The sequence below is a fragment of the Furipterus horrens genome, unplaced genomic scaffold (assembly GCF_987537825.1).
Source record: "Furipterus horrens unplaced genomic scaffold, mFurHor1.1.pri manual_scaffold_8, whole genome shotgun sequence".
Classification (NCBI taxonomy): Eukaryota; Metazoa; Chordata; class Mammalia; order Chiroptera; family Furipteridae; genus Furipterus; species Furipterus horrens.
The window spans coordinates 110,568,814-110,580,536 of NW_028327178.1; the positions used below are offsets into that span (position 1 = coordinate 110,568,814).

The 11,723-nt window shown below is 63.4% G+C and overlaps 1 protein-coding gene across 4 annotated transcripts; it reads right to left on the bottom strand.

The window, feature by feature from the left end:
• Positions 1–643: 643 nt before the first annotated feature.
• Positions 644–8,470, bottom strand: YTHDF1 (YTH N6-methyladenosine RNA binding protein F1). Of its 4 annotated transcripts, none has more exons than XM_090286646.1 (5): positions 8,362–8,470; positions 8,138–8,162; positions 7,179–7,258; positions 3,891–5,411; positions 644–1,777 (listed from the first exon to the last, which is right to left on the bottom strand). In XM_090286646.1, exons 1-5 carry the CDS (start codon positions 8,386–8,388, stop codon positions 1,751–1,753), a joined length of 1,680 nt encoding a protein of 559 aa, XP_090142772.1. In that variant the 5' UTR covers positions 8,389–8,470; the 3' UTR covers positions 644–1,750. The 4 variants fall into 4 exon arrangements, with proteins under 4 accessions (XP_090142772.1, XP_090142775.1, XP_090142773.1 ...); XM_090286649.1 differs by having other exon boundaries at positions 3,891–5,406; positions 8,362–8,396; XM_090286647.1 differs by lacking the exon at positions 8,138–8,162 and having other exon boundaries at positions 3,891–5,406.
• Positions 8,471–11,723: the final 3,253 nt, after the last annotated feature.

The window sequence follows — 11,723 nt, forward strand, 5'->3', positions numbered from 1 at the left end:
CTGCGTCACTGCCCCGAGACAACACTGACACTAAGGTTCTTCTTTTTAAGGTTTTATTTTTAGCAAGTGGGAAGGAGGAAGAGACTGCCATTGTTTGCCTCTTGCACGCCCCCAACTGGGGAACTGGCCCGCACCCAGGAATGTGCCCTGACTGGGAACCAAACCAGCGACCTTATCATTCATAAGCTGGTGCTCAATCCACTGAGCCACACCAGCCAGGGCCACTCTGGGTATGTCCCTTGTTAAGGTTGTGCATGTCTCTTAAGTTTCACCCCAGAGGGAAACCTGGCCAACTGCTCCCTGGACGGGCACAGGGGCGGCGGTGGGACAGGAGGGATGAGGGTGGGGACAGGAAGACAGGCAGGCAGCAGCTGGGTGCTGGGATGGGGCAGGGGGCAGAGGCCGCTCACAGCACAATGCCGTCCCCTCTGCTGCGCACTTTGAAGGCAGAGGGTGAGGAGGGGTAGACGAGTCACCCCTGGGTCATTCGAGACCCCTCCTCTGCTCAGCAGCCTCAGTGAGGTCACGGCTTAGCCTCTGGGGTCTCGGCTTCCCGGCAGACATGCGGGCATTAGGGCAATGACCCTCGAACCGGCACTGCTATTAAAAACGCACCCAACAGGAGTGAAGAAGGACACCAGACTTGCTAAATAGGATTGTTTATTAAGGCTTGTCTCCCCTAGAGCAGAGTGATCCTGTGTGGCCCCCGACTCCGCCCAGGCGGCGGCAGCTCAGAGGGACGCGTGAAACAGGTCTGAGGAACAGCTGGAGCCCGATCTGAAGGGGCTTCTCGAGTGAGGAGATTTTGGAGGAGTCTGCTCTCCCCTACCCCACATCCTCGTGGGCGGACGCATGTGCTGGCGTGGCAGCCGTGAGCACCAGACAGCAGGGGTGGCAAGCTCAGTGGGCCCTCATTCCATGAACCGTGACAACAGTCAGGTCTCGGGGGGGTTGTTTGTTTTTTGAACCCACGGACAGGACAGAGGAACTGAGACGCAGAGCACGTCGGCGTGAGACCTGACAGTAAAGCTCAGTGTCGTTCGTGTAAAACTTAGTGGCAGGAGGGCTCTCAGTGAAGAAAAAGGATCAGAACGAGGCGCACGCCCAAGGGCACCTGAACGCTGGACCGGCACGTGGGCTCTGGGGCACCGCCCCGAGACACAGCAGACACCCACTCAGAAGCTAAAGTGTCCTTCTGTCTGGAAACACAACCGGCTGGGCAGCTGGGCGCCGCAGACAAGTGACCGAGGATACAGACGGCAAACCGGCGGCCAGGGGCGCAGCTGCCAGTGACTTCAGCGCCGGGAAGGGAAGGACTGAAAACACACACGAGGTGACGGACAACTCATGGTTTGTCACATTCACTACAGAGCAACAGAGGTGAGAAACACTCCAAAGAAAGATGTTAAATGACTGGGAATGTAAGAATAAGAACATAATTTCTGCCAAAAAAAAAATCTTTGGGATGTATCAGGCCTTTTGTTTGGAAAGATACTGGTATTTCGCAGTCGGCCGATCTGACTGATGAGCTGACGAGAACACTCTTTATTAGCGAATCTACACACTATCACACACAGGGGGACACACGGGAGCGGAGAGCCGCCAGGCGGAGCTCAGCGACAGGACGCGGAGGCGGCGTGGCGCCCGCACAGGACAGCGGGCTGACGCCAGGCCACAGCTCCGAGCCCACGCTCTGCAACTCGGCTTCTTGGGTGAACGACAGATCGTACGAGACACTGGCCTGTTCTCCTTACTGTTTGTTCCGATTCTGCCGTTCCTGGAAAAAGAAGAAACAGGTTTAACACGCGAAATGAACACGCGCACACACTCCCGCAGAACTGAGTCCCAAGCTGCAGCCGTGCGCCTGGGCCGGGCCTGCACGGGACACCGCCTGCCAGCAGCTCCGGCGCTAGGCTCCTCGGGTAGGTGTGTCCCGGGGGCGTGACCAGCCCACCTGCGGTTCATTGTGACTAAATGCAGCTCCGGAACCACACTCAGCGCCCAAGGGGAAGCCAGCCCCCCGCACCGGGGTGCACCCCGCCTGCCGACTCTGTCTTGCCCCGTCTGGTGACCTGGACGAGTCATGACAGAGTCCCCAGCAGATAGGGCCGGTAGACACTGGAAGGGTGATGCACCCAGCTGGACCCCTCTTCTGCCAAAAATGGACTGAATGCGTCTTCAGGTGAACAGCACACCCCAATTCTCCCCACACCCCCACCCAGCTGCCAGGGCAGGCGCCTGCCGGAGGCCCCTGCACACTGTGCAGCCAACAGCCGGGCCTGAAGGGCAGCCCCCCTCCCACCCGACCCCTCTGCCTTGCCCTCTGAGGACGCGGGCACGAAACTGGCTCAGGAGGGGCTTCAGCAGCAGAGCCGAAGGGCGCCCGCCTGCTCTCCCGGGGACAGACACCCACCCCCGGGACTGGCGCTGACCTGGCTCCTGAGTTTGTGCTCCCGAGGGATGTAGCCTGCGTCTCACTGACAAAAGGCACCCGACACAAGCCCAAGTCCGAAGAGCCCAGCGCCGGCGCCCGCATGGCCGGGGGCCCGGAGCGCCCTGCGGGGAGGTGCCAGGGAGCCGCTGCCCAGCAGCGCTCCATCCGGGGCGCCCCAGGCCGACATCGGCGGTCAGACCCGCCTGCCCCTCCCTCGGCGTGAGCGCAGGTGCCGCTGACTGTGAGCGGCAGGTCAGGGAGGTGCCTCCGGGCACCCAGGGGAGCCCTGGGGAAGTGGGACCGCAGAGGCTCGTTGGGTGGTGGGTGAGGCTTACAGCCGCCCGCCCGGGGCTGACTGCGGCCTTGCACTCCCCAACACTGGTGCGCTGCCGCATGGCAAGTTTTGGGGCGCTACACCCTTCCCAGCACCGCGCCGGTTGGGGCAGGAGCCTGGGGTCTGTAGGGAGCATCTCACTGCACAAGCCGCCAGGGGCCCCTGCCTGCTTAACCTGCGAGCACTGCTCTGCCGTGCGGATCGGGCCGTTTTATTCATTTCAGGCGTCTCGCGCTAAACCCGAAAGGGCTCAACTGCAGACCCTCAGCGACTGGAAGTAAACGACAGGCCCCCTCTTCTGCCCCAGAGGGAGCGAGGTGCCCCACTACGGGTAACTCACTGCTGCCGCCCACAACCCTTCGCCTGCCACCCCGCGCGAAGGCGAAGGCGGAGCTCACGTGGAGGACCAAACACAGACTGAAAGTCCATCTATCACCAACGGACACTTCGTGAAAGAACGGACGTTTGAAAACAGGCCCAGGACCCAGCGGGTGTGGCTCAGTGGGGTGGCGTCGGCCTGCAGAGTAAAACGTCAGGGCTTCGATCCCGTCAGGGTGCACATGAGCACCTGATGGGGGTTTCTCTCCCCCCCTTTCTCCCTCCCCCGCCGCTCCCTCTAGAATCAGTGAGAGAAAGAACTAAGTCAAAGCAGAGACAAAGGAAAAGACCTGAGATGAAATCCGGCACAAGGCAGCCTTGGGAGGGCTCCTGTCCCCACGTCCGGGCGGCCTGCGGGCACCTGCGCCCGTCCTGCGGCGCACCGGGACCCCCGGGCTCTGGGAGACCAGAGACCCAACTCCACGCCTGGCTGCCCTGACGTGTCTGCACCTTGCCCTCCCCTACTCGCACCACCCGCAGGGAGCCGGGTCAACTTTCCAAAAAGCGCGGGACACTGGGCTGCTGAGAAAAAATAAGCCACGACCCTCCCTCGGTGGGTGGGGTCTTGCCGCACGCAGCCTGGATGCAGTCCCAGCGTCCCCGCTGTTCCAGAAAGAGGACGGTGCGGCGAGGAAAAGGGACCCGCCCCCGCCCCCCTCACGGCACTGCGGTCCCGACCACTGTGTCTAAAAACCGAGCGGAATCAAAAGCCATGGCTGCTGCCCGTCGGGCGCCCCCGCTCACCTTGCGCACCACTGCCTCCTCCTCCTGGCGCTTCTCGTAGTGAGAGAAGTCGTCGAAGATGGAGGTCGTGTGCTTGTAGGAGGCGATGATCTTCAGCACTTGCTTCGCCTTCTCCAAGGGCACCTCCTGGGTGTCCCGGGAGTTGGTCACCGGCTTGTTGTCGTTGTTCTCCAGCCGGATGTGCCGCAGCTGGTTGTTGGGCACGTCCTTGACAAAGATCCACTGCACGTCGAACTTGCCCTTCCACTTGTCCTGAGACCAGACGCCGGCGCTGGCGCCATAGTCCACAGGCGACTTCATCTCGGCCACGCCGCAGAAGTGGCCGCTGCCGTTGACGCTGAAGAGCAGGTACACGGGCCCCCGGCTGCCGACGGAGCGGAAGGCGCCGTCCAGGCGCTTGTTGCCGTGCTCCGTGCTGCACCAGATGGAGTACTTGATGGAGCGGTGCACGTCGTCCTCCGAGTAGCTCTTGATGATGAACACGCGCCCGCTGCGCAGGTTCCAGTCGAACTCCTTCGGGTTGTAGCTGTGGGCGGCCTTCAGCTTCTCGAGGACCGGGTGGGACTCCGCACTCGGGGCAGAGCAGGGCTGTGTGTTTCCAGGGGAGTGACCGTCACCGCCGGTCCCCGAGCTCTGCCCAAACGCTGCGTTCCTGCTGCGCGGGGCCACCCAGCGGGTCTGGGGCGGCGGCTGCGGGCTCTGATACTGCGGCTGGGCCAAAGGGGGCGGGTGAGCAGGCAGAGGCTGCACAACCGGCTGAGGCTGGGGGACAGGCTGAGGGACCGGCACCTGCTGGGGAGCTGGGGCCTTGGGCGCGGGCCCCTTGTTGTCCCACGTGCCGATGTCCATGTTATGCTTTATAGGCGGAGGGGGGAGTGCGGCCCCAATGACAGGCCCGCCCTTGGCTTTCAGTTTGGGCTGTGGCTTCGCCGGCTTGCTGGCAATGGCGGCCCACGAAGTCGGCTTCGAAACCGGCATGTTCACGTTCGTCCCACCATTGCCAGAGAGCACGCCAGCCATAGCCACACTGCTGACGACCGAGCCCACCGTCTTGACCGCAGAGGTGGCGGCATCACCGATCTTCAGGCCCACCATGCCCTGCTCCAGGCTGTTCACCCCGGGGGCCTTGTTGAGGGTGTCGCTGTGGAAGCCCGGCTGCCCGTCCACTATCGTGCCACCCAGGGAGCTCGGTGGGTAGGTGTAGCTGCTCCCGTAGGCGGAGCTCTGGGCCTGCTGCCCCTGGGAGCCGCTTGTCCCCCAGGCTGAGAAAGCGGGGTTTTCAGGGAAGAAGTTGAACCTGTGCGGGTAGATGCTGCTCCCCAGGCCCCCGGGCTGACCGAATACGGCGTCGTGCACGAAGTGGTGGTCCCCGTTGCTGAGCTGCCCATAGGTGGTGAGGTACGGGACCGGGGGGTCCCCTCCAGTCGACCACGGTGCCTCATTGAGGGAGTAAGGGAACCCGATGGACGGCGGGTAATAGCTGGACAGGTAGGGGTCGGCCATGGAGGGGTAACTGCTACTCTGTGGGAACAACAGGTGAGATGTCAGGCTGCCCCGCTGGAGGGGACCCCGAGAACACTGGCTGCCTGCTGCTCAGGAGACTGCGCAGCACTGGCCACCGCGGATGGGGACGCAGCGCAGGCACTGACGCGCGCGCTGCAACGAGTCATCCTGAGCAGGAGGCAGCCTGGAGCGGCGACCCCTACTCGGTCTGTGGACAGGCGACTCGCAGGGCTGCCGGCCACACCCCAGCCTCCCGCCCTACCCCCCGTGAGGGAGGCGGTTCCTGACTCACGGGAAACGGAACTCCCCTAAATCCACCCCCCGCTCATCAGTGTAAGGTGGACATGGCGCTCAGAGGCACCTCCGCCCTGCACCCCAGCCTCGGCCAGCACCAGCTCCCCAGACAGGACGTGGCGAGGGGTGCTCCAGCCCTCCCGTCAGTCCACCGGCACCCACTGTGGTGACCATGGAGTCCATTCACCAGGGACACCGCGTCCCAATCCTGCTCTGAACACAGGGACACCCTGCTCTGGGCAGTTGGCCTGTCACAGGAGGAACCATTGGCTGCAGCCCTTGCAGCCACTCAGCCGACACCCACGGACGGTGCTCAAGGCAGAGCCGCCCCCTGACCGAGGACTGGGCTCTGCAGGCTGTCCCACCCAGCTGCGACCACCCGGCCGGCACCAGAAACCATCTCGTCCATCTTAAGACAAAGCCCTGCAGGACGTGAAAGCTCCGCCCCGCAGGAACATGGGTCCATTGTGGCGAAGCTCCCCCGCCCCCCCCAGCCTCTAGCCTACAGCCAACACACACTATTTCTACAGCACTTAAATCGTCTAAGAAAAAATACAACAGTCAGAAAAATGAGCCCCTTCACTTCCTGCCGCCACCCCTGGTGGGGCCGCGGAGGCCAGGCCAGCACCACTCAGCAGCTGCGCCAGGTCCTCCCAGGGCCAGGCTGGGGCAGGTTCCCAGGGCCGCGCCCCCACCTGTGGGCAGCCAGGCGAGGGTGTGGGGCCTGAGACACCTGGCCCAGGGCAGACTGGCTCTCTCCGCCCAGCGAAGAGGCTGGACCAAGCCGAGGAGTACCATGTGCTTCGGAAGTGGCACAGTGTCAATATTCAGATACTAACCCAAAACTCCAAGTTCCCCAGGTGGGCCCAACCCACAGGCGGCACCTTTGGCTGTGACCCTGGTGCTGGGGGTGGGGACAGCTGCTAACGGCATCTCAGGGATGAACACCAGGAAAGCTGCTTAGCCCCAGAAGACCACGCTGAGAAACCCCAAAACCTAAGCCCTGACCCTTCCACGAGGGACTCAACCCTGTCTGTTTCATAGAAAGCAGAACAGGCAGGCAGGTGAGCCGCTGCGGGACCTGGCAAGGCCGTGGTGGAGGTGAGAGTTGAACCCAAGGCAGGGGCAGGGCCCAGAGCCGGGCTCTGAAGCTCTGAGCGGATCTCCGGGACCTCGGCCCATCGTCTGAGCCAACACTGCTCAGAGCATCAAGAAACTGCTCACACATGCACCCCGTCCAAGGCATCGCTGGCCCCCAATGCCTAGGACAACTAACCGGGGCTCCCCATCAGCCGCCTCCAGAGAAATCCAGCCTCACTGCACGCGTGCCCACAGTCCCTTCCGAGCTCCTGTTGCAACCTTCCCACTACTTCCCGTCCCTCATGGTCGGCTTCTTTGTTGTTCACAGCAGTCACGTCAGGATACAGCAGGACCTGTCCTGACGAGTCTCGGTCAAACAAACACAGCGATAAACATTCAAGATAAACCCACCTGATTCGACTGTCCAGAAAGGTAGGGCTCGAAGTCATTGTCATGGACCGTGTCCTTCTGATGCAAAGAACCATTCTGCACTAGAATAAAAAGGACAATTACAGCTGAATTTTAAGCATGGAAACGAAAAGTAGTCAAGTGTATGCCCACCCATTTCTGGCAGAAAAAGCTTTTATTTAAGAACAGATGTAACAGCACAGAACTGATATTTGTGCAACTAATCAGAAGAACAACTACAACTTCCAGAAACTAAACTGAAGTTACATGTTTCATAAACGCTTCTTCGCGGGCTGGCGGGTGGGAACAGGACGGAGGCGCCCACGAAACGCGCAGGAACCCCAGACCCGGGCCCTGCAGCGAGGAGGGTCTGAGCAGACCGCGCAGAGCCGGGAGAGGACCGGCCCCAGCAGCGCTGGGCGGCGGGAAACCAACGGCCGTGCAGCGGCCCTGCTCCCGCGTCCGTCCGCCCGGCTCTCGGTGGTTCCCAAGGACCGGGCTGCGCCAGGAGGTGAGAGTTAAGGTAAATCAAGCCCTGGGCCCTTTCCAGCGGAAAACAGATGCGCCCGATCCGGTTGCAGCCGAGTCCCCCGCGTGGGCCGACAGTCGCCCAGGGTCACTCGCAGGCTCACAGAGCAGGTCTGAGGGGTCTGCCGCGGGCCAGCGTCGCCGGGCGGGACGAGGGCTTCCTAGAGGCCAGGGTGCCGGGCCCCGTCCCGAGCGCCGCCCTCACTCACACCGGGCCCTCGGCCTCCCTCCCTCCCCGGCCAAGCGGCCGCCGGCGGGTCCCTCCAGCCCCACTTCCGACCCGTCAAATCGCCCCCAACACCACGACCGAACGCTGTCCCCCGAAACCGGGGCGGAAGCGCCCGCTGATCGAGGCGGCCTCCGAGATCCTCTCTGCCCACCCCAGGGCGCTCGCCCCGCCGCCGCCGCTCCCGCCGCGCTCCGGGCCCGCTCACCTTTAGTCTCCTGTCCTTTGCTTCTCTGCACCGCCGCGGGCCGGCCAGGACGGACGCGCGGACACGCCCGGAGGAAGGGGAAACACTGAGTTACTGGGCAGCGCCCCTCCCAGGCCGCGGCGCGCCCCGGGGCGAGCAGGCCCCGCGGCCCTACGCGACTCCGCCCCGGGCTGCGACCCCGCGACCCCAGCCCCCGGCCCCGCGACGCTGGCCCGACTCGCTACCTGGGGGTCCACGCTGGTGGCCGACATGCTTCATGAACAGCCGGCGAGGCGCGGGGCCAGGGCGCCCGCCGGCTCGGGCCTCCCGCGAGGCCGGGCCTGTCACCCGCGCTCGCGCGGCCCCGGGCCCGCCGCCCCCTCCCCGGGCGCCCGCCGGGCGGCGGCGGCGGCGGCGGCGGCTGATGGGCGTGCGGGCAGCTCGCGGGCCACGACGCAGCGCGGTGAACTGGAACCGCACACACGAACGAGGCGCCGACTCCAATGGCGGCGTCGGCAGCGGCGACGGGAGGGACGAGGCTGCGCGACGTCAGCGCGCGCAGGGCAGGCCGGGAGCGCGGACGAGCCGCCACGCGCTGCGCCTGCGCACCGCAGGCCGGTGAGACGAATCTCGCTCTCGGGTCCCAGCCTCGCGCGCTGTGGGCGGGGCCAGGGGGTGGGGCGAGCCCGGGAAGTCACGTGGGCAGCGGCCGGGTCAGGCTGTACCCCCGCCCCTCCGCCGGACGGCACCCTCGGGCTTATCCCAGAGCTGTGAGAAGAGGAGCCAGCGAGCGCAGCCACCGACCTAAAGCCACTTACTCAGGCCGGAGTCCCGTCCACGCTGCATCTCGTCCCAAACGCCCAACGTCCCTCGTCGGGGCGCCCAGGGGGTGACCTCTGGGTCCTCGGGCATCAGTCCTGGGCTTCCGGGGCAGCTGTCCCTCGGCAGCCTGGGGCTGCAGTGTCCCCGAGGGTGCTGCTTTGCGGGTGCCCTCTTGGGTCTTTAAGGGGCTTCCCAGTTCACATCCCCTTGCACGTTAGGTTCTAGACCGGATTTCTCCCCAGGAGAGGCTCCTTCCCGCCTCTTCCAGCTTCAGGTGGCCCCAGGTGTCCTTGGGGTTCCTTGGCTCTACGCCTCTGTAGCCGCACGGCCTTTTCCCTTTACTGGATTTAGGCCGCACCCGAATTCAGTAGGACCTTATTTAAATAATTTCTATCTGCAAAGATCCTATTTTCAAGGAAGGTCTCATTCTCCAGAACATGGACTTGCAGCCACTACCAGCCCAGGTGATGTCAAATGGAAAATGTGGAGAGCGTCCAGGGGCTGAGCTGGATTCCACCCACAATGTGGAAGGAGTGGGCCCGGAAACGAGAGGACTGAGGAGGCGGAGAGGCTGCTGGCCGGGGACAGACGGGAAGGAGCTGACAGCCACCCCCAGGCCAGCCAGAGCAGGGGGCAGCGTGGGTCCCAGCCAGCAGGGAATGTACGGGCCCCAAAGCAACTTAATGCGGGGACTGTGCACAGGTCCCATGAAAGGGGTGGAAGAACCTGCTTCGTTCCCGCCCTCCCAGCCTAGCTCCTCCAGGACCAGGAGGTCTGGCCTTGCAGTCTGGGAACAGGGTGGCTCCTGGCACAGGGAGGACGTGTGGGAGCCTCAGGCTTTGGGAGACTGCAGGAACCTCTGGGGCAGGGGTGGCCCGGCTCCAGGGTTTGTGCTGGGACACTGTGTCCCAGCCCTCTCCACCTTGACCCCTGCTCATCCTTTGGCCTCCTGCAGGACGCTGAGTCCCTGAAGGCACGTAGCAGTCAAATGGCAGAGCTCCCCCATCCTGGGCCCTACACGCTCAGACCTCAGGCAGGCACTCCTCCTCACTAGATTCCTGCTGTACCCAGCTGGACCAGGGTTTTTCTAAACGTTGCCAGCATTAAAGAGGTTTGATTTTTCTCTATCTTGAGGCGTACAGGCACGTAGTGGGAAACCTCACCTTTGAATGCGAAGGTACAAGATGGGCGGCCGAAGGCACTGCTGCCATCCCGAGCCCCGCTCCTGAGGAAGCTGGGGTCTCCATGCCCTCAGCCCCAACTGCACCTGTCAGCATGGGTCTGTTTGTCTGTCCCCCACCCCGCTTTCTGGCCAGCATGTGGTTCTGAGTCTCACTGAGTGCTCTATGCCCACCACCTGCTCCCCAGGTCCTTCCCGAGGTCATTCCCAGGCTTTTCAGGTTCCAGCCTCACCGTAGTGACAAACATGCCCACGTGTGGAAGGACATCTGGGAGGTTCCTGCAGGTGGGGTCACTGGGTCAAAGGGCACTCACAGAGATGGTGCCCTTGAGCTGGCAGGGAGGCCTTCATCTGAGCTGGGGGTGGGGCCTTACAGCTGGTGTCTCTGAGTTCAGGTGACCATGTTACAGAAGCCCCGGGCTGCTCCAACTGAAAACAAACCCACGGGCTCTTTAGTTAGGGGTCCGATTGCCCGCCGCCAGAATTACAACTTCAGTTGAGTGAAAAGAAAATTGTTTATTTAACAGTTACACATATCCTTGCCTCCCCTCTACCAAACCTGGCCAGTTTTAGGAAGGTCAGAAACACCGTTTCCCTCCTTCCCAAACACAGGTCAGCTTTACCAGCGGCTGCCAATCATTCGGTCTGATTGGGGAGGTCCTTTCTGTGCTGTGGTGCCCTTCAGCTCTCAATACAAAACCGCCGGGATTCTCAGCCTCCTTGCAAACTGTCTTCTTTCCGTAAACCGCATGGATCTCCTCCCCTACTCCAGAGCACCCCTGCGAACACCCGCCAGCGAGGGAGACAGCCCCAGAGCGGGCTGTCCCCAAGTGTTCGCAGCTGCCTATATATCCCTGACTGCGGCCTCTGACGCAGCGGGTGTTGCCAACGGTTCTGACCATTCACAGAACCCCACGCAGGCTCTGTGTGCTTTCCATACCGTCCCCTGGTTCAAGACCCCTCCCATCCGCCTGAGGCCTTGGAAGCACCCAAGCAATCTTGCAATGAGACACCTTAGGCTCCGGGCGTGGGGACACCGGTGGTTTCCCCGCCAGCTCGCCGGCAACGCCCACTGACGGCCTCTCGCAGGGACCAGAGGCCACAGCGCCCCCGACTGCACCCCTGCTCCGGGCGGGAGACGCTGGATGTGGGACGCTCTGCAGCATCCGCACCTGCATACGGCCCCCTCCAGGCTTCAGGCCGCGGTTCCTCCCTTCGTTCTGTGTCCACTTTCCCTCCTCACCTTTCCCGGACCAGGTCGTGACCCCCACGTGTGCCCCCTCTGCCATCTGACGTCGGCGGCCCGGGAACGCCGGCAGGGGGTTCTGGCAGCGCCCACGGTGCCTCCACGGGCCTGGCCGGCGCGGGCGCATCTTGTCCGCACGTGGCAGGCAGGCGCGCGTGCGTGTCACAGTGATGGCAGCCCAGCCTGGGGCCAGGGCCAGCTCTGATGTCCCCTTTTGTAGACAAACAACTGAGGCTCAGAAACAGTTTAACGACATGGCTGGTGGGTGGCAGGGCCCCGTGGAGGGTCCGGGTCCTGAATCAGGCCGTGAGGCACACGCTGCTGAAGGGACTCAGACCCAGGAGGCCTGGAGGGCGCTT

Bases quoted from the DNA above. Each gene is read 5' to 3' on its own strand.
- YTHDF1 (XM_090286646.1), bottom strand. From the start codon at position 8,388: ATGTCGGCCACCAGCGTGGACCCCCAG. The intron at 5,412-7,178 runs GTGGGTTTATCT...TTGTTCCCACAG, and splicing joins TTTCTGGACAGTCGAATCAG to AGTAGCAGTTACCCCTCCAT. The intron at 1,778-3,890 runs GTGAGCGGGGGC...TTCTTTTTCCAG, and splicing joins AGGAGGCAGTGGTGCGCAAG to GAACGGCAGAATCGGAACAA.